At 40.5% G+C, this 22,643-nt stretch overlaps 1 protein-coding gene across 1 annotated transcript in view; it reads right to left on the minus strand.

Moving 5' to 3' along the window:
• The window catches only part of MYO3B (myosin IIIB), a 597,729-nt gene that overhangs the window by 453,674 nt on the left and 121,412 nt on the right, over positions 1–22,643 (minus strand). The window contains exons 5-7 of the mRNA XM_082260313.1: positions 21,352–21,456; positions 17,725–17,824; positions 9,654–9,730 (exon numbers count right to left, since the gene is read on the minus strand). Coding sequence (XP_082116439.1) covers positions 9,654–9,730; positions 17,725–17,824; positions 21,352–21,456 — 282 coding nt within the window. The remainder of the gene's footprint in view (positions 1–9,653; positions 9,731–17,724; positions 17,825–21,351; positions 21,457–22,643) is intronic.

Below are 22,643 nucleotides of genomic sequence, written 5' to 3' on the forward strand. Positions count from 1 at the left end.
GATATATAAAAAATATATTTTATTTTACAACTTTAAAAAGGACATGGGCAAAAATGCACATGTTACCAGAGAACACAGGAATAGCATAATGAAAGAAAAAGTTTAAAACCAGATATATGAACAAAGTCAACAAGGTAGAAATATATCCCAATAAAGGGAAAACCAATAGCCTGTATAGTTGGATGGTATATAGGTCTCAGATGGAGCACGGTCAATGAAGGTCCCCAGCAAGCCGACGCGTTTCGCTCAAGGCTTCCTCAGGACCAGAGAGACCATAACAGACCGATATTTCCTTTTGTGACTCAGGGGGTGGCAGACCTTGGTAGGACACAATCCAGAAAAAAACAGTAGACTGGGTTATCGTATTTGACATCTGAAGCTCATAACTACTCCCATATTATATATAAGTGTGTATGTCCATCTCCCTACTCCAAGCCGGGGCACCACTTAATATATTCAAGTGGATAGTATCTCGTCACAGCCAAATGGAAGCAACAAAAGGGGGCTGCAGCCAGTTATTTAGGGGGTCCAGAAGTCAGGTCTCTAGAGGCAGCACTTCATATATTCGGTTAATCCTCAATGACCAGTCGAATAGGGTAAAGGAGACGATATTTGTTATGAATAGATGTGCCAGACAGTTACAGCCTATATGTAGTATATAGCTTGCCCCAGGCAGGTACTTCACAATATCATAGCATCCAAAATTCAGGGAAGAGGGGGTACCAGCATGTACTGGACCGCCAGTAAGCCTTACATATGTCCCACACTGTCAAGCCTGAATTCAAAATGCCCTCAGAGATATTGAAAGTGACTTTGAGCAAACACCTGAAGCAAGATATGACGCTCAAACATTGGCAGACAAAATGGACGGTCTTGAAACTGCTCTGATGGCCAAGATTTGACACTTAAGGTGTATCCAAAGGCAAAACTTTATTTTCTGTTTAGGATAGAGTGGAGGTGGATTAGAACACCTGCCAGTTTTTATTGCTGTCTGTGTCCCCGTTAAGGAGATTCACCCTCTCTGTTTGTCCTGTTTACCATTTTCATTGAAAGTGAAAGTAAAAGAAAACCCCACATTTTGTGTAGTTCCTAGAAAAGTATTAGAGGGGAAATCTTCCAATGGGGACACTAGTTCTGGTGACCAGGGGGTTCCCAAGGAATTCTCTTAATTTGCAGGAATTTCCTCTTACTTCCTATTTTGGTTATGGGACAGGGAGTGAAACGAAATCTCAGCAATGAGACACAGATTAGGGGAAAAAAATCTTACAGGGGTCATAACCCTCTTTAATCTATCTGAAATAAAAAATAAAAAAAAGATTTGCCTATAGTTCTACTTTAAATTTTGAACTGTTCAACAGCAAAAAAAAACACAGTGCAAGGAGATAAACTGGCCTTAAGAAAATCATCATCATTTATTCTCTAGAAAAGTCTCTAAAATTACTTCAGGGTAGGTATGGAGACTTGGAGGTGGATGCCAGAAATCTCTGTAACTACACAGACTTCAAAGCAACTACAGATAGGTCAAGAGAAACAAACGTTATGATCCAACAAAAGTCTCAGAGGAAGTTGTCCTTTCTTCGAGAGAGGAATTCAGATTTGGAACCTTCAGTGCCGGTTCACACTAGGTCGCTCCGACTTCGGGGGCAACCTGTTAAGTCGCGTGCACCGCGACTTCGGCGCGACTTGCACGGACTTCATAAAATCAATGTCTATGCAAGTCGCTCCAAGGTTGCCCCGAAGTAGTACAGGACCCTTTTTCTAAGTTGGAGCGACTTGTGTCGCTCCTATTAGAACGGGTCCTGTAGCACTGCATGGACCGCAACGGACCGCCACTTGTCAGGCTGACAAGTCGCCTGACAAGTCGCGGTAGTGTGAATGGACACCTAAAGTCATTTTAGCTCACTTATCTGTTGCCATACATGAAGGGTAACATACCAATCAGTGTATGACAGATTCATGGGAAGTCATGGGTAACATGCTGTCTACCTGATTCATACCTCACATCTTTGCGAGGAGGGAAAGAGGGACACATTACAGCACAAAGTATAATGGCAAAAGACACAGCCCTGCCATACCTCCAGTAACACAGATCATGAGAATTAACGCGCAAAAATGGTTGAATTAACCCAAATGTATTAAATAACTTAATTTCCCTTATTTGGGCTTTTAAAATCAGTGCACTCTTCGGGCTCTTTCACACGGCATTCCGTATGTCCGTTTTTCATCCCATCAGTTTGCAGATGAAAAACGGACATAATGTATCTCTATGTAAATACGGATGTCATCGGATGATCATCCGCTGACATCCATTTTTTGTCAGTTCAGTTCAGTTTTTTTGAACGGAGGAGAACCCTATTTTTTCTTCCTTTCAAAAAACGGAACGGACGCAAAAACGGATGTCAGTGGTGTCATCCGCTGACATCCGTATTTACATAGACATGCATTATGTCAGTTTTTCATCCGCAAACGGATGGGATGAAAAACGGACATACGGACCGGATGACACAAGTGTCATCCGTGTCCGTACAAAAAAAAAAAAAAGGACCTGATCGGGCAAAAAAAAAAGGAACGCCCGTGTGAAAGAGCCCTTCGTTCATTCATCCTCTGATCATAAGTGTAATGCTTTGCTGGCGCCTGTAAAAATTATTAATAAATACACATTTTTTTTCCCTGAAAAAATATGTGCATTTTTTTTTTTAAAGGTAAACGTAGCCTTTAAGATCTGGGTGGATATAAAGGACACTCCAAAGGATGGAAGAAAATTGACTGGGGTTTTCAAACCTACATTCACGGATGTGATGATGAGAAAACACAACTGTAATCATTTTGGTTTGAGAAGATATTGTTATGGGTGACTCATACCTGATTTACATTTTAATGATCTGGGTGATGGAATGAATATTTGCAAAACTAAAAAAACAATAGGCAGCCACTAGAGACAGCAGTATTTATAAAGTATATAAACGTAGACAGAGCATTGAAATAGCAACCATTGCATGGAGCTGTGAATATAGATGCTGTACAAACACATTACGCATAGAGGGAAATTTTATGAAGATTCAAAAAGACTGAATTTAACATGGTGCATGAACTGATATTCTTGTATATGGTTAAAATCTGTACAGTGAGCGTACCTTTAAGTTGCCATGCAGAATTCTCTTGCATATAAGATATATCAAAGAAAAGGGCAGGATTTACATCACAGTTTATAAATTGCTGCCTGATAAAGTGACATTTCAGGACTGTATAAACTGTTTTTCGCAGCCCTTGGCTGTCACAGAGGTTCACATCACAATACCTACTATTTTAAAGTATAATTTGGAAAGGAATTAATATACAGTATAGTGTATGTGTATTCTGCTCTAACATGCAGAGGATCAATGGAGTCAAGGGCTTTTACAGTAATACAGGGGTGACACATCAAGGTCATTAGGTCAGGATGGTGCACCTAATTCCATTGCTGAACATATGGGTCCCTCTGTAGAAGAGACAACTGTAAAAGTTGTAACATAGAACTGCTTTAAAGTAGATCCAAACCCAATCATTACAATCCTATATTAGTTTTACAAGTTTTACCACCTTAATATCATTTGAATGTTTAAGGCTGGGTTTACATATACAGTGCCTTGCAAAAGTATTTAAACCCCTTGAAATTTTCCACATTTTGTCATGTTACAACCAAAAACGTAAATGTATTTTATTGGGATTTTATGTAATAGACCAACACAAAGTGAAGTAGAAGGAAAATGATAAATGTTTTTCAAAACTTTTTACAAATAAATATGTGAAAAGTGTGTTGTGCATTTGTCTTCAGCCCCCCTGAGTCAATAGTTTGTAGAACCACCGTTTCGCTGCAATAACAGCTGCAAGTCTTTTTGGGTATGTCTCTACCAGCTTTGCACATCTAGAGAGTGAAATGTTTGCCCATTCTTCTTTGCAAAATACAGTAGCTTAAGCTCTGTCAGATTGGATGGAGAGCGTCTGTGAACAGCAATTTTTAAGTCTTGCCACAGATTCTCAATTGGATTTAGGTCTTGACTTTGACTGGGCCATTTTAACACATGAATATGCTTTGATCTAAACCATTCCATTGTAGCTCTGGCTATATGTTTAGGGTAGTTGTCCTGCTGGAAAGTAAACCTCAGCCCCAGTCTCAAGTCTTTTGCAGACTCTAACAGGTTTCCTTCTAAGAATGCCCTGTATTTGGCTCCATCCATCTTCCCATCAAATCTGACCAGCTTCCCTGTCCCTGCTGAAGAAAAGCATCCCCATAACATAATGCTGCCAGGTTTTAATGTAGGGATGGTGTGACGTGCAGTGTTAGTTTTCCGCCACACATAGCGTTTTGCTTTTAGGCCAAAAAGTTAAATTTTGGTCTCCTCTGACCAGAGCACCTTTTTCCAAATGTTTGCTGTTTGCTTCCCCCACATGGCTTTTCACAGGACTTCTTATGGCTTTCTTTCAACAAATGGCTTTCTTCTTGCCACTCTTCCATAAAAGCCAGATTTGTGGAGTGCACAACTAATAGTTGCCCTGTAGAGAGATTCTCCTACCTGAGCTGTGGATCTACGCAGCTCCTCCAGAGTTATCATGGGCCTCTTGGCTGCTTCTCTGATTAATGCTCTACTTGCTCAACCTGTCAGTTTAGGTGGACAACCATGTCTTGATAGGATTGCAGTTGTGCCATACTCTTTCCATTTTCAGATGATGGATTGAACAGTGCTCTGTGAGATGTTCAAGGCTTGGGATAATTTTTTATCACATAACCCTGCTTTAAACTTCTCCACAACTTTATCCCTAATCTGTCTGGTGTGTTCCTTGGCCTTCATGATTTGGTTTGCTCACTAAGGTTCTCTAACAAACCTCTGAGAGCTTCACAGAACAGCTGTATTTATACTGAGATTAAATTACACACTGATGGACTCTATTTACTAATTAGGTGACTTCTGAAGGGAATTGGTTCCACTAGATTTTTAGTTAGGGGTATCAGAGTAAAGGGGGCTGAATACAAATGCATGCCACACTTTTCAGATATTTAAATATTTATTTAAATATTTAAAAGTTTAAAAAAAAAACATTTATCATTTTCCTTCTACTTCACAATTATGTGCCACCTTGTGTTGGTCTATCACATAAAATCCCAATAAAATACATTTACATTTTTGGTTGTAACATGACAAAATGTGGAAAATTTCAAGGGGTATGAATACTTTTTCAAGGCACTGTATACAGGGCCAGTTTCTGTGCAGAGTCCGTTGTGGTTTCCATTCAGCAGTTCAGGTGCAATTGAGGTGTAAATTTGACTGCGTGTAGATGAGAAGGGGCTAAAAAGACTAGAGAAGATCATCGGCACTGAGATACATAACAAGAATTTTAAAAAGATGAAAACAACATTTCATTAAAAATATCGGGGTTGATATACTAAAACTGGACAGTGCAAAAACAGGTGCAGCTCTGCATAGAAACCAATCAGCTTCCAGGATTTTTGTCAAAGCTAAACTGAACAAGTTGAAGCTAGAAGCTGATTGTCTATCATACACGGTTACACCAGATTTGCACTCTCCAGTTTTAGTAAATGAAGCCCATTGTGTAGCAATTATTTATGATACATACAGAACCCTTCACACCTCTTCACTTTGGACATGTGAATGGGCTGCCAATGCATCATAGTGGGAAAAAACCCATAAAATCCGATGAATGAGTGGAGGGCAGGAACAGTCTGGCTGGGGATAAAGGGGCTAAATAATGGTGGACATCCCCAGCCAGAAAATGTGGAGCGCTCTAGTGCTACAGATTATAATCCAAACTGTAAAAAGATCACAGTGTGCAGTAAAATCAGAGTAAGCAATTTCAGTATAGGAATAGGAAAGGCTGGAATTCAGCAATAAACCCCTTCTATCCCCTCCCTACTCTATCCAGATTTAAACACGATTTTGCTGCAGATACGCTAACTTGTTTTACATTTTATATTATTTTCTGTGCCATCAGGAAACAAAAGGCAGCAGGGACAGACTCTGAACAAGGAAACTTAATAAAATTTGCACACCAGGTCTCACCAGGATTTGGGGCCCCAAATGGGACTATATGAAATCCAACAAGACATACGGGTGCCTGAAGGTGCCTGCTACATTGTAGCACTAAAGATTTAAAGGGATAATAAACGCAAACAAAAAATTGCAGCTTACCAATCCTTAAATGTAGTGGCTACATTAATTTTCTTTATTTAGGCTTTTTTCCCTTATTTTCCCCTATGATCTGACCAGTAACACTCTTTCTGTCATAGGGTGTCTCCATTCTGGATGGAGGAGCCATGGAGACACCTTTGGACAGCGGTTAGTCTGGGAGAAGGTAATGTTAGATGCACTAGCAGATGGACTTAGCTAATGAATTAAAGTCAAACTCCAGCTAACACCTTTTTAGGCAGTCAAAGCAATCGTTTTTTTTTTTCCTGATGGGATAAGGATTTTACATAAATTGGTACATGCTAACTATTGGAAGTACCCATGTCATTAGTAAATGGTTTGTCTCAACCCTCTAACTGCCACTTTTTCTGGACAGCTTGGTCTGCTAAGGTAGGATTAAAAATAACAGACATACTGGCCCTATCACCTGGTGAAAATAAAGGAAAAATGGCTAAAAAAGAAAATTTAAGGCAGCCACCACATCTAAGAATTGGTAAACTGCAATTTATTGCATTTTTGATTTTGGGATTAGATAGACTTGAACAAATTCTGCCGGTCTCCAGGTACATTTTAAAGGTGTTCTCTTTTATAGCTTAAAAAAACAGGGAGGTATGTGATGTACAGTAAATGATGATACTGGAAGCCAATAGTTTGCACAAATATGTAAGGAAGTGATCAGCATCAAATATCAAGAATAGCTTAGATTGACAGACTGCTTCCTCTTTTATCATAATATCAAAATTCCATCCTTTATAGTGTAGCGCTGCCCCCCAAGGAACCACTTGGTAGTTTGGGTCCTCTGATCTTTGCCTTGACTCTATGAAAAACCTCAGTCCCCCTGACATACCAGGTTAGGCAGATAGCAGCTGCTGTACCGCTGACAGAAAAAGGATACGTATTCAAAACACAGTTATGACTCAGTATCTGAAAATAAACACCAGTCTGATATGGAGTAAAGATGTACGTTATATTGTAAAGTGTACTTATAGAGATAGATACGCTATACCTCTAACACTCACCAGAGAGAAAATTTCCACGTTGTAGTAATATAAAGTAATGGTCAGAGCAGTTGGATAGATCTATACTTGGTAAACTGCAAATCAGGATTAAGCAATGACACAAACTACATGCACAGTAATAGTAAACAGTATTTGCATAACTTTCCTTCTACCAGTATACTAAACTACTAGAGTGCACTCTAGGGATGATTACACTAAAATCCAGATCTACTGCAGTGGTGCCTCTTTGCTAGGGGAAAAGTCTGGATTCCTTGTAGAGCAGCTTATCTAAAGGGACAGTCCTATGCTCTGGATCTTAAACTGGCTAACATTGGGGCCCAGACCTCAACGGTGGTGCACATGAATATAGTCCCTGTGGAATTTGCATGCAGTGGTATAGGTTGCTGATCAAGTGTCTAATCCGTAAATGCTCAGGTCCTAATAGCAGAATCATGGCCACAAGGCCCTTTTACCAACTAAACAATACAGTCACGAAAGTCACTGCTGTACAGGTGCCCTCTTGTGTGACCTGGTGCAACTCCGGTCTTTAGTCCATCAGGCTACAGAGCTCCTGTGTAGCAAGAGATTTTATCCTGAAATCACCTAGTCCCCAGTGTCCATGTACTCCGAGCCATTCTCCTTTTATCTATCTCTCTCTTTGCCCCAATGCATAGGGCCTCATTCACCATTCAGGCTGATGGTTTGTATGAGGTGGGCACACACCCAGACAGAAAGATATTGCCCATATTCCTTGCAGTAAAGACCCCCGTTGGTCCATCAGCAACTCGAGAAAAGCAGCCTCTTTCCACCCTCCTATCGCTGTATCCCCCTGGGAGCTGTTGTCCAATGGTTATGGAAGTCAACAGTCTGGCCCCCCTCCCGAACTTCAAATCCCACCTTTCACTGCAGCCAGCATGGAAGTCTATAAAGCTCCTTTGACTTGCCTGCTTCCCCTGCTGTCAAAGAGCTGCTGCAGACTATTTAATTTGCTCCCTATAGCCAAGCATCTGATTATAATAGTCATCCAAACATAAAATAAATGCTCTTTCAGTTACCTGTATTACACATGGTATTGGGATCTGTAGTTACTGGGACATATAAGTAATGGGAGACACACCGAGTAAAAGCTTGCAGGTGCAACATGAATCCTCATCATCCTCCTAACCATAGACAGCGTTGAAGAACACAAGCCAGAACTCAAACATTTTTTTTTTTACTGCAACAGGACCCCCTGCAGTCTGTGTCCCCCACTTAGGGGGTGTTGATGTGGATGACGTTTCCTGCAAACACTTTCTATTACAGAGTTCTGTTCTATAAGAGTGAACTTACAACTAAACTTTAGCATTTAAATGCTGGCTGAGTGCACATACAATATGCCCAAATGATTGGGTCTAATTTTAGATAAATAGTGAGTAAAGGTAAACAGCCCTGGAGCTATTAACCTGAAGCTGACCTTGAATCCCATGGTGCAGTCAGCAGACCTGTGAATTAGGCCTGATGAGTGGCAGGAGAAAAGTCCCGTAATGTGCTGCAATTATCCTCTTGCAACATCATCCGATACACCGGGTGCACACTATGTTCAAAGACTACATTGAAGGAAACATGAAAGGGAAATAGAGCAGGGAGGAAACAGGTGGGCTAGACTTTCAAGGATAAAACAATGGCTTATTGAACATTAAAATGCCAAATGTCTGTATACAATCAAGAAATAAATAAATAATTCTTGTACAGTTTATTCGAAATTTGGTTTGAGAAGAAGGATCAGTGAATGCAAATATGAATAAATATAAAAATCCTCATTAGGCTAAACTAATTTATAAGTATACCGGCTTGGAATGGGAATATTGGAGTTTTGGCAATTGCCATAAGAGTTTCTTGTAATCCAGTGGGGCACTTTCTGCAAGTGGACCTTAGTACAACTAGTACCAGCTGTGGGACTAGTCTGCCTATATAAGGCTGTTAAGCCAACATTCAGTCATGGCGATTCTTTGAGAAATTAAAGCAAGATAAAAGTGGCATCATAATGCACCCTCAGCCAACATCTGAGAGGTGGACTCCGGTCAATTCTGATCTGACCTCAAAGGGTTTTACTGACTCTTTGATAGCTTTGAAATAAAGTGCCTTTCTGCACCAAGGAAGACTGACATGCCATAATGCCCGGTATAACTTTTTTAGTCTAAAGCAGGTTGCCAGCTTTTTTTTTCTGCAGGAAATTTAGATGCAGCCAGTTAAGCCAGTTGCCAGTTAACTCACCTTTTCACATGCTTTGGGTAATGTGAATCGGAAACATTTTGACAGCTCAACACCCTTTTATTGAATGTCAACAGCTTGAGCTGCGGTATGAGTTTGTGGTCATGTTTATGGTGAAAGCTTGTCAGCAACAGTAAATTATGCCAAATGATGACTAACCAAAAGCTTTACATGTATAAACATCCACATATATATAAAGCTGTTATAAAAAAAAAAATCATACCTCTGGTGCCATCCAGAAAGGTGTGCCCACAGATGTATTTCTGCGGAGACGTGCGCTGGTGAGCTGTGCTGAGACACCTGTCATATAGGAAAAAGTAAAAATAACAGATTAGAAGGCCAGCGTTTAGTATTTAGAATCTACTTCTACCTAAACAACAAGCAGTTGTGGAACATGAGATGTCATGTGAGGTGGTCCTATTCTATGTGAGATATACAGTACGTTTGTATTATATAGTTAAAGCCCAACTTCACCACAGCTTTATATTATATTTTTGGATAGCCCAGTTGTGAATACTGCCTACATCCATATTACTGTAGGTAGATTCCCCTTCATTTTCTGCTCTGACACCTTGACAGGAATTAGTGAAATCACACCAATTGGGAATCAGACAGTACTAAAACCAGGTTTATAGACCATCCTGGAACTTTATGCTGGGAAAAAAATGACTTAATACTATTTGTGGGCGATATCACCTTTTCTGTCTTGTGTCTGTTTTACATATGGGAAGGAAGGTGTCGGGATTCAAACCCGTGACCAGCCACATCCCAGGCGGTAGCCCTGCTTACTAGGCTACCGTCCTCTCTGGACATTCCTCTCTGGACATTCCTCTCTGGACATTCCTCCCTGAATCTTGCAAAGCCTTGCTCATCACCCTTGATTCCCCACACCTGGTACTTCCCTATATAAGTCCAGCCCCTTGCACTCAAGCTTGCTGATTATTGAGCTCCTGAGCCTTGATCAAGCTTCTCCTCACCTGCTGCTTTTGTCTACTACCACAAATCCACTGCTGACCAGAAATTGACTACCGACTACTCTTCTGCTTTGTCCCTACCTACTGAACTGCTACCTCTGTTGCCTATCCGGATTGTCTGACCACGCTCACTGCTGCCCGCCCCGACCTTTGGCTCGTCTGACTTCTCTTTGGTTATCCCTTGTCTGCTCCTCTGCCTCCGGACCGAACCTGCACTCTGCCTGGCTGGGTGATCCCGAGGACTGCGACCTGGTGTTAGCTTGCAGTGCAGTCTATCCCCACCATCAGGGGCTCTAGTGAAAACCAGCTAGTTTCCGCACCTCAGGTGAACCCGTGTCCTCATCAGAGTACTACCAACCCGGATTGCCTGACCACACCTCTGCCAGACTTCCCGCATCTACTACCTGCCTGCGGTCCTTGCCACTGGGCTCCACTCCTACCTCCGGCCAGCAGTCCTCTGACTCAGGTGAGCCTGTAGGATTGTTACAGAAGGAGAGATCCCTCCAATGGGGACACAAACAGCAGTAAAACTTGACAGACATATAACTTTAGTCAAAGCCAAAAAATAAGGCTCCTAAAGGAACCATAACACCCAAAATAAATAAGGTGTAAAATGAAAGAAGGGAGAAAAGAAATGGCCACTGCAGTCCCATGTAGGTGGGCCCTTATACAGATGGCCAACTTACTATTCTCTGATTGGGCAAGGTGTAGACCATGACATAACCACCTTTCCTTTTCTTCCCGTCCATCAGAGAACAGGTTGTAGTCATTAAAGTGGTTGTAAACCTCAGAAATTAAGTTTTTTTAAAAAGCATATCCCTCTATAGTGTGTACTTGTCCCAAACCAGATCACTAAGTGTTATTTCTGTCTGCTGCCTTGTTCCTCCACTATCAGCATGTATCACTTCTGACAAGTTTTCCTGACATCAAGAGAAAAATCCCTCCAATTAGCTTTCAGAGCTCTTCTTACTGAGATCTGACGAGTGTAACTTCAGCTCCCTGCTTAGTCAACTTCAACTGGACTTGTAGTGTGATGTTAAAGATGCTCAGTAGCTCAAACAAGCTGCTTCATCAGTTATAATTAGGGTTGGGAGCAAATCCCAACATTTATTTTTAGCCACACAGCTAAGTTATTCACCTTAATCAAATTGCCATGAAATATGTCAAGGCAGATATTGAGTGTCCAAGAACAGGAAGTCTGCCCCATATGTTAATCCTACGAATCCATCAACATGGATGGTGGTGTGAATTATTGTTAAATCACCAGGGTGCATTATTTGTGGATGGCGCAGAAGGCCCTTGTTTAGGGATAGCTGACCCGCTGACTTTCGCTGCTGGTATCAGGCGTATGCATGTAATCGCCTATGTGATGAAGGCCTTAGTATTCAGATGGAGAAAGAGTTAAAGCTGAATTCTCAGTAAAATGCAAACGACGTATGTATTTAGACAACATCTGCTTATCCCAGAGTTCATTTTTAAATATTAGGTCTCATGCACACTTAACGTGATAAAAAAAGCCAGTAGCGTTAGCTGAAGAAAGCTGTGGCTGTAGAGTGAGTTTTTCAACTGTGACGGAATCCGGACACCCCGACTGGGTATCTCCGCCAAAAATCTGCTTCCTAAGCTCTGGAACACGGGATCCGTGAATCTGGCTATAGTTACCCCAAGAACTCGACAGTACTCAAACTGTTTATTGAAACACAAAGCACAAAGAAATATACACTCTGGGACAACCCCTCCCCCTTAGAGCCAATCCACACACACATACACATCTCATAATAAGCTTACTCAAGGCAGACAGGTATTCAACAATAACAAACCCCACCCCACTAGCAAGGGTCTATGAAATGCTTCTGCAATATCCTAGCAATCTGCAATATATATTTATATATTTCCTGAGGGACACTGATTAGAAATATTACTGTGCCAAGTGAAAGAGCCCCTCACTCTTTCAACACAAACCACACATATAGAACCCAGGATAACCGGGGTAACATGAAAGGCTGAGTTCGGTGTAGTTGTACAGCGAGTCTGATTAGTGAAGACCAGACTGGGGTTCTTGGTCACCCTGTGCCCCTAATAGACACAGGGTGACTTACACATAAGAGGGGCTGGGAAAGCTGGACAAGTAGTCTCCCAACCTTTCTAAAGCAATCTGGATTCCACAAGCTCCCAACCAAAGTGACTCACGTCACATCGGCGTTTTAGCAGTAGCGTTTTTTGGCATTTTTTAGCTGTAGCGGTTTTTTTAGCTTTTTCTAGCAAAACTATACTCCCAGAAAAGGCTATGGCCAAATAGCCGAATAGCCAAATTTTTCAGCATTTGTTAGCGTTTTTCAGCTTTTATTAGAGTTAGAGCATTTTTACAGCTGAAAAACTCCTCTTAAAACCCACTAGCTCTGGGGGTTTCCCCCCCCCCCCCCAGAAAATGCCCCTGCCAAAAACTGCTGATAACAGCCTTTGTGTGCAGGGACACATAGGATAACATGCTGGGGAGTTTACTGGCTGCAGAAAAAAATGTCTGACGCCAAAAACAGCAGCTGTAAAAACGTCCATTGTGCATGAGGCTTTAGGGGTGCTTTACTGTTAAGAAAAATGTGTAACATAGAGGCACTTTGGTGAGGTGGAGGATTTATATATGTTCTTCCTGCCAAGAGTTCCACACCAAAAACAATCAACATAGAACTAAAATTCCATTAGCTGCATTCTTGTTGTGAGTCAGAGGATCAATGAGACAGCCAGGGACGTCAGCAATGACAGCTTATGTGTTACCCTCATCACTGATGTCTAGTAAGAAAAATAATTTCCCCTGAAGTTGGATACATATTTAGATGATGAAATAAAAGATGCAAATTGGCATCCTTGCTTTGCTTTGCACTTCATAAGATTACCAGACATTGCACATTACAGTGTTTCATAGAATTGGCTAGACTGTAAACACACTTTTCATTACTATCTTCTATATTTAGGCCCCCGCGCCTGCCATAAATGCAATCTGATCATGGGGAGAGACACAGGTCAGGAGGTATTTATATGCACAAAGCCATTCACATCACAGCAGGACGCTGGCTTAGCAGGTGACAGGTGTTAGATGTGCGCTGCTCCTATAGGTTGCCAGAGGATAGTTGTTCTATTGTGAAATGACATTCCCAAGGTTACCAGGGACTTCTATTACTATCAGTACATCACTGAACACAGCCAGTAATCAGTCAATTTCACGTCTGCTCTTGATGCTGTCAGTATCTGTACATTTCATATGCTGGTAGGAGAAACATTCCAACTGCTGTTACAAAGGGATAACTAAAAGTAACCAGGTCTGTTTTAAAATCCTAGGAAAATGTGCATGGGGGTAGCTATATTTGTTCATTACCTATGCAAGCGCTGCCTTCCTTCTTCTTAATGCTACAGATTGCTACTGCTTTTCCATGTCTGTCGATGCAAGTTTACCAGATGGGTCTATCTGGCCATAATTACTGAATTACTACCTAATAGCTGTTAATCAGGGAGGCAGAATGACTATATATATAGATCCAAACTGGTTTAGAGGCACTCACGGGTCTTGCAGAGGAGGAAGCAGTGTTTTTAATGTTAACGTTTCAATGAAGCTCAGTAAATCTTTCTCAAGACAAGATGGACTGAACTTCATTGAAACATTGACAATAAAACCCCTTGTTGTTTTTGATTTTCGTCTTCTGCAAAACCCTTGAGTGTCTCTAAACCAGTTTTGGATTTATATGGATTTCTTAGTTGGGTGAGCACCTGGACATTTACTTCAAACATAGTGTGTTGTGGTTATCCTTCGAACTATATACAGTGCATCTGGAAAGTATTCACAGCGCTTTACTTTTTCCACGTTTTGTTATGTTACAGCCTTATTCCAAAATTGATGAAATTCATTATTTTCCTCAAAATTTACAAACAATACTCCATAATGACAATGTAAAATCCGTTTGTTTGAAATCTTTGCAAGTTTATTAAATATACAAAATGAAAAAAATTCCATGTACATAAGTATTCACAGCCTTTGCTCAATACTTTGTTGAAGCACCTTTGGCACCACAGCCTCAAGTCTTTTTGAGTATGATGCCACAAGCTTGGCACACCTATTTTTTAAGCAGTTTCTCCCATTCTTCTCTGCAGAACCTCTCAAGATCCATCAGGTTGGATGGGGAGTGTCGGTGCCCAGCCATTTTCAGATCTCTCCAGAGATGTTCAATCGGTTAGAGTCTGGGCTCTGGCTGGGCCACTGAAGGACATTCACAGAGTTGTCCTGTAGCCAATCCTTTGTTATATTGGCTGTGTGCTTAGAGTCGTTGTCCTGTTGAAAGATAAACCTTCAAACCAGTCTATAGTCCAGAACGCACTGGAGCAGATTTTCACCAAGGATGTCTCTGTACATTGCTGCATTCATCTTTCCCTCAAGCCTGACTAGTCTCCCTGTTCCTGCCGCTGAAAAAAATCCACACAACATGATGCTGCCACCACCATGCTTCACTGTAGGGATGGTATTGGCTAGGTGATGAGCAGTGCCTGGATTTCCTCCAGACATGACGCTTTCCATTAAGGCCAAAGAGTTCAATCTTTGTTTCATCAGACCCAAGAAATTTGTTTCTCATGGTCTGAGAGTCCTTCAGGTGCCTTTTGGCAAACTCCAGGCAGGCTGTCATGTGCCTTTTACTGAGGAGTGGCTTCTGTCTGGTCACTCTACCATACAGCCCTGATTGGTGGAGTGCTGCAGAGATTGTTGTTCGTCTGGAAGGTTCTCCTCTCTCCACAGAGAAACGCTGGAGCTCTGTTAGTGTGACCATTGGGGTTTTGGTCACCTCCCTGACTAAGGCCCTTTTCCCCTGATCCCTCAGTTTGGCCAGGCGGCCCACTCTAGGAAGAGTCCTGGTGGTTCCAAACTTCTTCCATTTACGGAGGCCACTATGCTCATTGGGACCTTCAATGCTGCAGAAATTTTTATGTACCCCAGATCGGTGCCTCGATACAATCCTGTCTCAGAAGTGTAAAGACAATTCCTCTGACTTCATGTCTTGGTTTGTGCTATGACATGCACTGTTAACTGTGGAACCTTATATAGATAGGTGTGTGCCTTTCCAAATCATGTCCAATCAACTGACTTTACCACAGGTGGACTCCAATTTAAGTTGTAGAAAGGTTGGTCAGTGGAAACAGGATGCACCTGAGCTCAGTTTTGAGTGTCATGGCAAAGGCTGTGAATACTTATGTACATGTGATTTCTTTTGTTTTTTTTATTTTTGATAACGTTTCAAAGATTTAAAACAATTGAATTGAATCCATTTTGGAATAAGGCCTATAACATTACAAAATGTGGAAAAAGTGAAGCGCTGTGAATAATTTCCAGATGCACTGTAGATATACATTATATACTGAATATCTCATATATATTTAATGCAAAAAATAAATATATTGAAGGGCAAGCATGTTAAAAATATGAAGTCACGGAAAAATGTAAATAAAACAAGAAAGCTAAAAGCCAAAACATTTTCTCTAGATAGAGAAGGGAAATTATTAAAACCACTGCTATATTTATTGCCATGTCTGTCCCAGTGGGATATTTTCTTTCACTTCCTGTCCTGTAGACACAACAAAATTGAGAGGAAGTATCTCCAAAGTGAGGAAATTCTCCTCTTAGGCAGCTGTCACCCAAACATATGTCACCATTGTAAGATTTCCCATCGATTTCTGTCCTGGAGACAACTCAAATTTTAGATTTCCCCATCCCTTTCTTTCACAGTGACAATGGGCACCAGGACATGACCTGTGCCTGAGTTGTGCACCAGTTTTGCTCTCATCAGATTCGAAAAGAAGTATCACTAATTCCAGGATAAGCACACTGGCAGTAAATAAGCCCAACTCTGAGTTGCCATACAGAGAGACAGCAGTTGGACATACATGATGGGAAGCTGTAATGTAAAAGCTTCCTGCACAGGGCTCATGGTTGCTAGGACACTGACAGCTATCAGCTTCGTAGCAACTAAAGACTCACCCCTGGCCTCATACGGCTTCTGGCTGGGAGACTTTCTAAATGACAGCTGAAATAAAGGGGTAGGATACCTGCTAACATAGTTGTCCAAATATGGTCATGGTCATATTTAGATAATGACATCAGCAGGGATTCCTGCCCCCTGGTTTACAGTCATTTGATTGCCAGGTAATCTCCTGGCTGGCAGCTGAATGTAGCTGGGATTTAGACACCTATTGCTGGGATGCTATCAGCTGCACAGCCAAAAGTGTACTAGCTAGCAACGGGCTATACTGTATATGAGGATGGAGTGTCGGCGGTATGGGCAGTACAGCGTCAGTGCTGCCCCCTCCAAGCAAGAGATTCATGTGCAGTATCTGTTCCCAACTGTTACCTGCTCTGACATTTGTTGTGGCGAGGAGCAAAAGAAGAGTGCCTAGAGTGGTTCAATCTGCCTGGCAGGGGTTCTAACCTTAAACCACTCTATACAAAACTGAAAAAGTTTAGTTTACTGTAGATATACTTTACCTAGTAAAATAATAACTTAAAATACATATTCACTGGAAATAAACTGAAGCTTTGCAAAGAGCAATTATCTCATACAAAGTGCAGTGAAACATAATAACCAATCAGGTTTTACCTTTCGTCACCTTGAACCAATCAGAACAATTAAAGATAATAGTATAGAATAGGTAGGTGCCTCCCATCATCACTGCTATTTGCCTTAATAGGAAAGGTCCAATTTATTTTCTTCCCTGAAATCCCAATCTAAATAAAAACTGTAAATCTGTAGAATCCTCTGCTCTCGCCTGTCTCTTGCTCTCCATTTCATTCCTTTGTTTATGCTTTTATTTCAGCCAGGCTTACATCAACTGCAATAATCACAAATTAAATAGATCCGCTAGTTTCCAGACCCACAGGACCACTTTACCTTCTGCTCATAGGGAATAGCTAGGCTCCGGGCTATTAACACCATTTGTGAGAAATTAGTAATTTCTTTTCATATGCAAAAGATGGAATATTGAATTTAAATGAGAGAATGACAGCCCTGGAATAGACACAAGCGGATTGTCATGGAGTGGCTAAATAAAAGCGCTCTTTTTTTTTTTTTTTTTTTACAGCTTACAACTAGATTGTCTGCAGCCACCCAAAACAGATTATCTGACAGGAACTCAGAGGGAGCCCCATCTGTTAGACTCCAAGTATCCATAGCTTCCCGCTGAACGTTATCGCTAAAACCTGTGGCGCATCTCCAGCTTCAAAACAGACAGCAAATTGGTAGGAGGGGGAAACAGCACGCAGGAAGTCAGCAAGTGGCGAGCAGCGATTACCGAAGTCAACCAGCTTGACTCCTCCTTCTGTTGTCAGAAGTATATTGTTCCCTTTCACGTCACGATGGATGATTCTGTTATTGTGCAAGTGCTGGAGACCCTATGTAATGAAAAAATAATAATAATTACTCCCCTGTCTCATATAATTACTCTGCTATTAGGACGGTAATGGTAAATCTACTGTTCATGCAGCAGGAACATCTGTCCAGCCACTCACAGGACTGATGCACCCTTGCTGAGATCACAACAGGTATCTTATAGTGAGATTTAGCAGGATATCACACAAGTTGTAGATAAATGGTACAGACAGACCCCAGTCAGCTAGAAGATGGCTAAGCAGCTAGCAGACCTCCAAGTGCCAACATTCCCCAACAGGAAGGGGCTCTCCAGATCTTCTGGCTTTTGCAGCATTTTAAGTTCTACCATCAGGCTGTTTTTAAAAGGTTAGTCAACTCAAGACTAATATTGAAGTTTGTGGAAGCTGGTGGGATATTTAAAGGCTAAATTCACATTTTACATAAACTGTCCCATGCAGACAAAGGGGCCTCACTACCGGGTTGGTCTGTTGTGCACATTTCCAATGCTCACCCACTTAGAGGATCCACCATTTTCCACTTGGTCCCACACCACCATGTTGATTGTGACATCATCAAGAGGCCTGGTGTTCCTGGTTCAGATTGTGTACCTACTAATGAGGCAGCATGAGGCATTCCCTCTCCTCCTTTCTGAATGAAGCACTATACCTCCTGAGATATGTGATGCAATGTGATGTGCATATCCCAGGAGGCAAAGGGTAGACAGTGCACATCATTCACATAAGGGAATGAGGTGCAAGGGGAAGCAGGGGTAGCACAAATAAAAGCCCTATTCTGGAAGGGTGGATTGGAGAAAGTCTTTCCTGAGAGTAAAGATCTGCTGTAAAGACTAAGGTCATCTTCTCCAAAAAATAGCCTATGCAGTCAAGGGCCCCGAGTAGTTTATTGGCTAAGTTCACCTTATCCAAAAAATAGCCCCCCCCCCCTTCCGCCGCCTTCCGTGGCTTTGCTCGGGGCTCCCGTCCCACCGGGAGCCCCGAGCACCCAGCCGGCTGGATGGAGTCCCGATGAATGCCGGAAACGGCATTGATCGGGTCTCCGATGACGTTACCCCGGAGGTGGCGTCCATGACGTCACTTCCGGGTTACTGTGCTGCAAAAGGCGGCAGTTTTGAAAAACGGCTGTATGCAAAAATGCAGTTTTCGGCATTTTGCATACAAGGAAGTGTAGTGGAGGGGTCTAGGGTCTTTTAGACCCTCGATCCCTCCATAAAGTGTACCTGTCACTACATATTGGTGTCACAAGGGATGTTTACATTGCTTGTGACAGCAATAAAAGTGATCAGATTTTATTTTTTTTTTTAAAAACTGTAATAAAGTTTAAAAAAAAAATAAATAAATAGGAAAAAAAATAAAAAATTTAGCCGCCCCCGTCACCGTTAGCTCGCGCACAAAAAAAAACGTATACGCTTCGAGCCGCGAATGAAATCGCTGTTCAAACCCCACATGTGAGGTATCGCCCCGATCGCCAGAGCGTGGGCAATAATTAAAAAAAAAGAGCTACACTCTACCTCTAAACTGGTAACCGTTAAATAAATTTAAAGCGTCGCAGATTGAGATCTCTATTGACCGTAGTTTGTCGCCATCCCACGGGGGGGCGCAATTTTAAACCGTAACATGTTGGGTATCTATTTACTCGGCGTGACATCGTCTTTCACAATATACAAAAAAAATTGGGCTAACTTTACTGTTTAGTATTTTTTAAATGCAGTGAAATGTGATTTTTCCATTTTTTTCCAAAAAAATGGCGTTTTAAAGACCGCTGCGCAAATACCGCGTGACAAAAAATTTTGCAATGACCAACATTTTATTCTCCAGAGTCTTTGCTAAAAATATATATATATATATATATATATATATATATATATATATATATATATATATATATAATGTTTGGGGGTTCTAAGTAGTTTTCTGGGAAAAAATACTGGTTTTAACTTGTAAACAAAAAGTGTCCGAAATAGGGCTGGGGCTTAAGTGGTTAAATCACACAGATTTACCATGTGCAATATTAACATTGACCAAGAGAGAAAAACATCAAAACAAAGGGAAATTTGTACATGCACATGCACAACGCAACTTCACTTTTATATATTGTCTAATTTGTGTCTATCTCACATTTGAGTTGCTGCTTTTTGAACATTTAGTATAGCGCTGTTTTTTTCCCCTTTAATTTGATGATGTGTATAGTGCCCATAGTAGCCAATCATATTTAATCCTTATTTTATTTATCATAGTCAGATCAATGAAATATGCTTTATGTCAATATTGTTAAAGTTGTTGTTAACATTTATTTTTGTAACCTAATTCTGCATAAAACATTTAACCTCCCTGGCGGTATGATTCTGTCAGGAATTCTGTTCCAAAAGCGGTACAATTCTTTTCATGGAAATTTGGCGTTATGTATTATAGGCCTACAATTCTTAGTAATTACTGACTTAAACCTGACCAAAACAAGTCTCTAGTAGACATCCCAGATGTGATAAATTTGAAACACAAACAAGTGAATTATAATCGAATCAATAATATTATTTTATTATTTAATATATAGTATATATAATAAAATTATATTATTGATTAGATTATAATTCATGCGCTATATATTATATATATATGTGTGTATATAGATATATATATATAACGCATGAATTATAATCGAATCAATAATATAATTTTATATATATATATATATATATATATACATATATATATATATATATATATATACATATATATATATATATATATACATATATATATATATATATATACATATATATATATATATATATATATATTTGCATATATATATATATATATTTGCATATATATATATATATGCATATATATATATATATATATGTATATATATATATATATATATATATATATATATATATATATATATATATATATATGCATATATATATATATAAATATATATGCATATACATATATGCATATATATAATATAAAATGTGTTATGTGTTTTGTGCAACGTTTTTTTTTTTTTTTTTTTGAATTTCCCTCCCTAGTTCCGCTCCCATGCAGCATTGCTGCTGCAGGGAACGGAACTAGGAAGTCCTCCTACCGACAGACGAGCGGCGGAGATCTCACTGGCGGTCACAGCAATGAGAGCTCATCGCTGGATCGCCAGGATAAGGTAAGAGAAGCTCCGCTGCGTTGTCTGCACGCTCTGCCCATTGACCCCGAGCGTGACTCGGGGATACCGCTAATAGCAGAAGATTCCTACCCCGAGTCACGCTCGGGTTTACCGCTAAGGCGGTTAACAGTGTCCTTTCATGAGATAATTTACAAGGGCGTGTTTAGGGGCGGAATTAGGGGGCAGGGGCAGGACAGGGTAGGGGTTGGGTGGGGAAACTGGTGGTGAGTAACTCTTAAGGCCTGGCTAGTAGCTCAGGACCTGAAATTGTGAGCTTTGATATAGATACACTGTATTTTTGCACTCGCTCTCACACACCATCCTGCCAGAGGCTGTACAGCACTGCTCTATATTACATAAACCTTCTTACCAGTAAGGCTCCATATAGAATGTAGGAGATTATGGCTTCATCCAGTCTTTGTCCACACTTCAGTATGCTTTTCACCAGATCGGTAACAGATCCACCATTGCACAGCTATACAAAACACAATACAATTTAATTTAGAAAAAGGTATAGTTAATTTGCTGGCATACAAGTCAAGTCATTGCATTTTTGCAGAATTCTAACTATACAAATGACTGACGTTTCAGATCAGTGAAGTCCATAATAGTCTACATATTCAATCCACTAGTATGCAGACATCATAATAATAATTACATTCACTCTACTCATGTAACATATTACATTTTAGAAATAATGAAATCTAGCCGTTTATGAAAAAAAACTTCAGCTTTGTACTCCAAGTACAAAAATATATCTAGATTGCTATCTTTTCATAAATTCTTCACGCTTTTTTAGATATCTTTGTTGTAGTTATCTTGAAACAAGTGAATAGTTCATTTAAAGTAGAACTATTGTGAATGTGTAAAGGGTGTGCTGATAATAGGTGTAAGCTGCAACCAAAGATCCAAGTATGGAAATAAAATGTTGAAATATAGTCTGGTGCTCTAAATAATTAATTGTCTTTCTATAACAAACAATAAACAGTGATTGAACACAAATGAAAAACCAAAGTACAAAATTTCCGTATTCACATTAAGTGTCATAAAGTGCAAAAAGGTGCTTTACAAAAGTTTCCCAAACTGAGAATTGGGTGTAACACAAAGTGCCAAAATAACCAGTGCAAATTATCTACAGTCCAAATGAAAGTGACAATATCCGGTGAAATTCAGGTGATATATTGTAGATAAATGGGGAGTGCGATTCAGACGGAAACTTCTAAACCAATTTGTCTGATGTTCCACCACCTGTTCCAGTTTGCTTCTTACCAGCTAATATATGGTTGGGGCATAAAACAACCACCTCAAAGGAGAACTCCACGTGTCAGGAAAGAGAGGTATGTATATCTTCCCACACTACCTAAAAAAAGGGGGTTGGGTAGGCCTCTTACCAGATGATGATAAATCTTGGGCCTTAATGTGACCCCTTGACAAGGGCTCTCTCCTTCCTCCACTCCGGGTCTCCTCTGATGTAACTATGATGGGGGTCTCCTGTGGTCTTACACTGTACTCGTTCCAATATAGTTAAGGTAATTAGGATTTTCCAGTCACTGAACAAACTCCAATTCCAACTGGAACCGATATCTGGCTTGTTCATCTGCACACGCGGAGATCCGGCCTGGGCTGCGGAGTCACCTCTTTAGAAAGATCAATGAAAGGTCT

This window comes from Pelophylax lessonae, assembly GCF_965119305.1.
Source record: "Pelophylax lessonae genome assembly, chromosome: 6".
NCBI classification, from domain to species: Eukaryota; Metazoa; Chordata; class Amphibia; order Anura; family Ranidae; genus Pelophylax; species Pelophylax lessonae.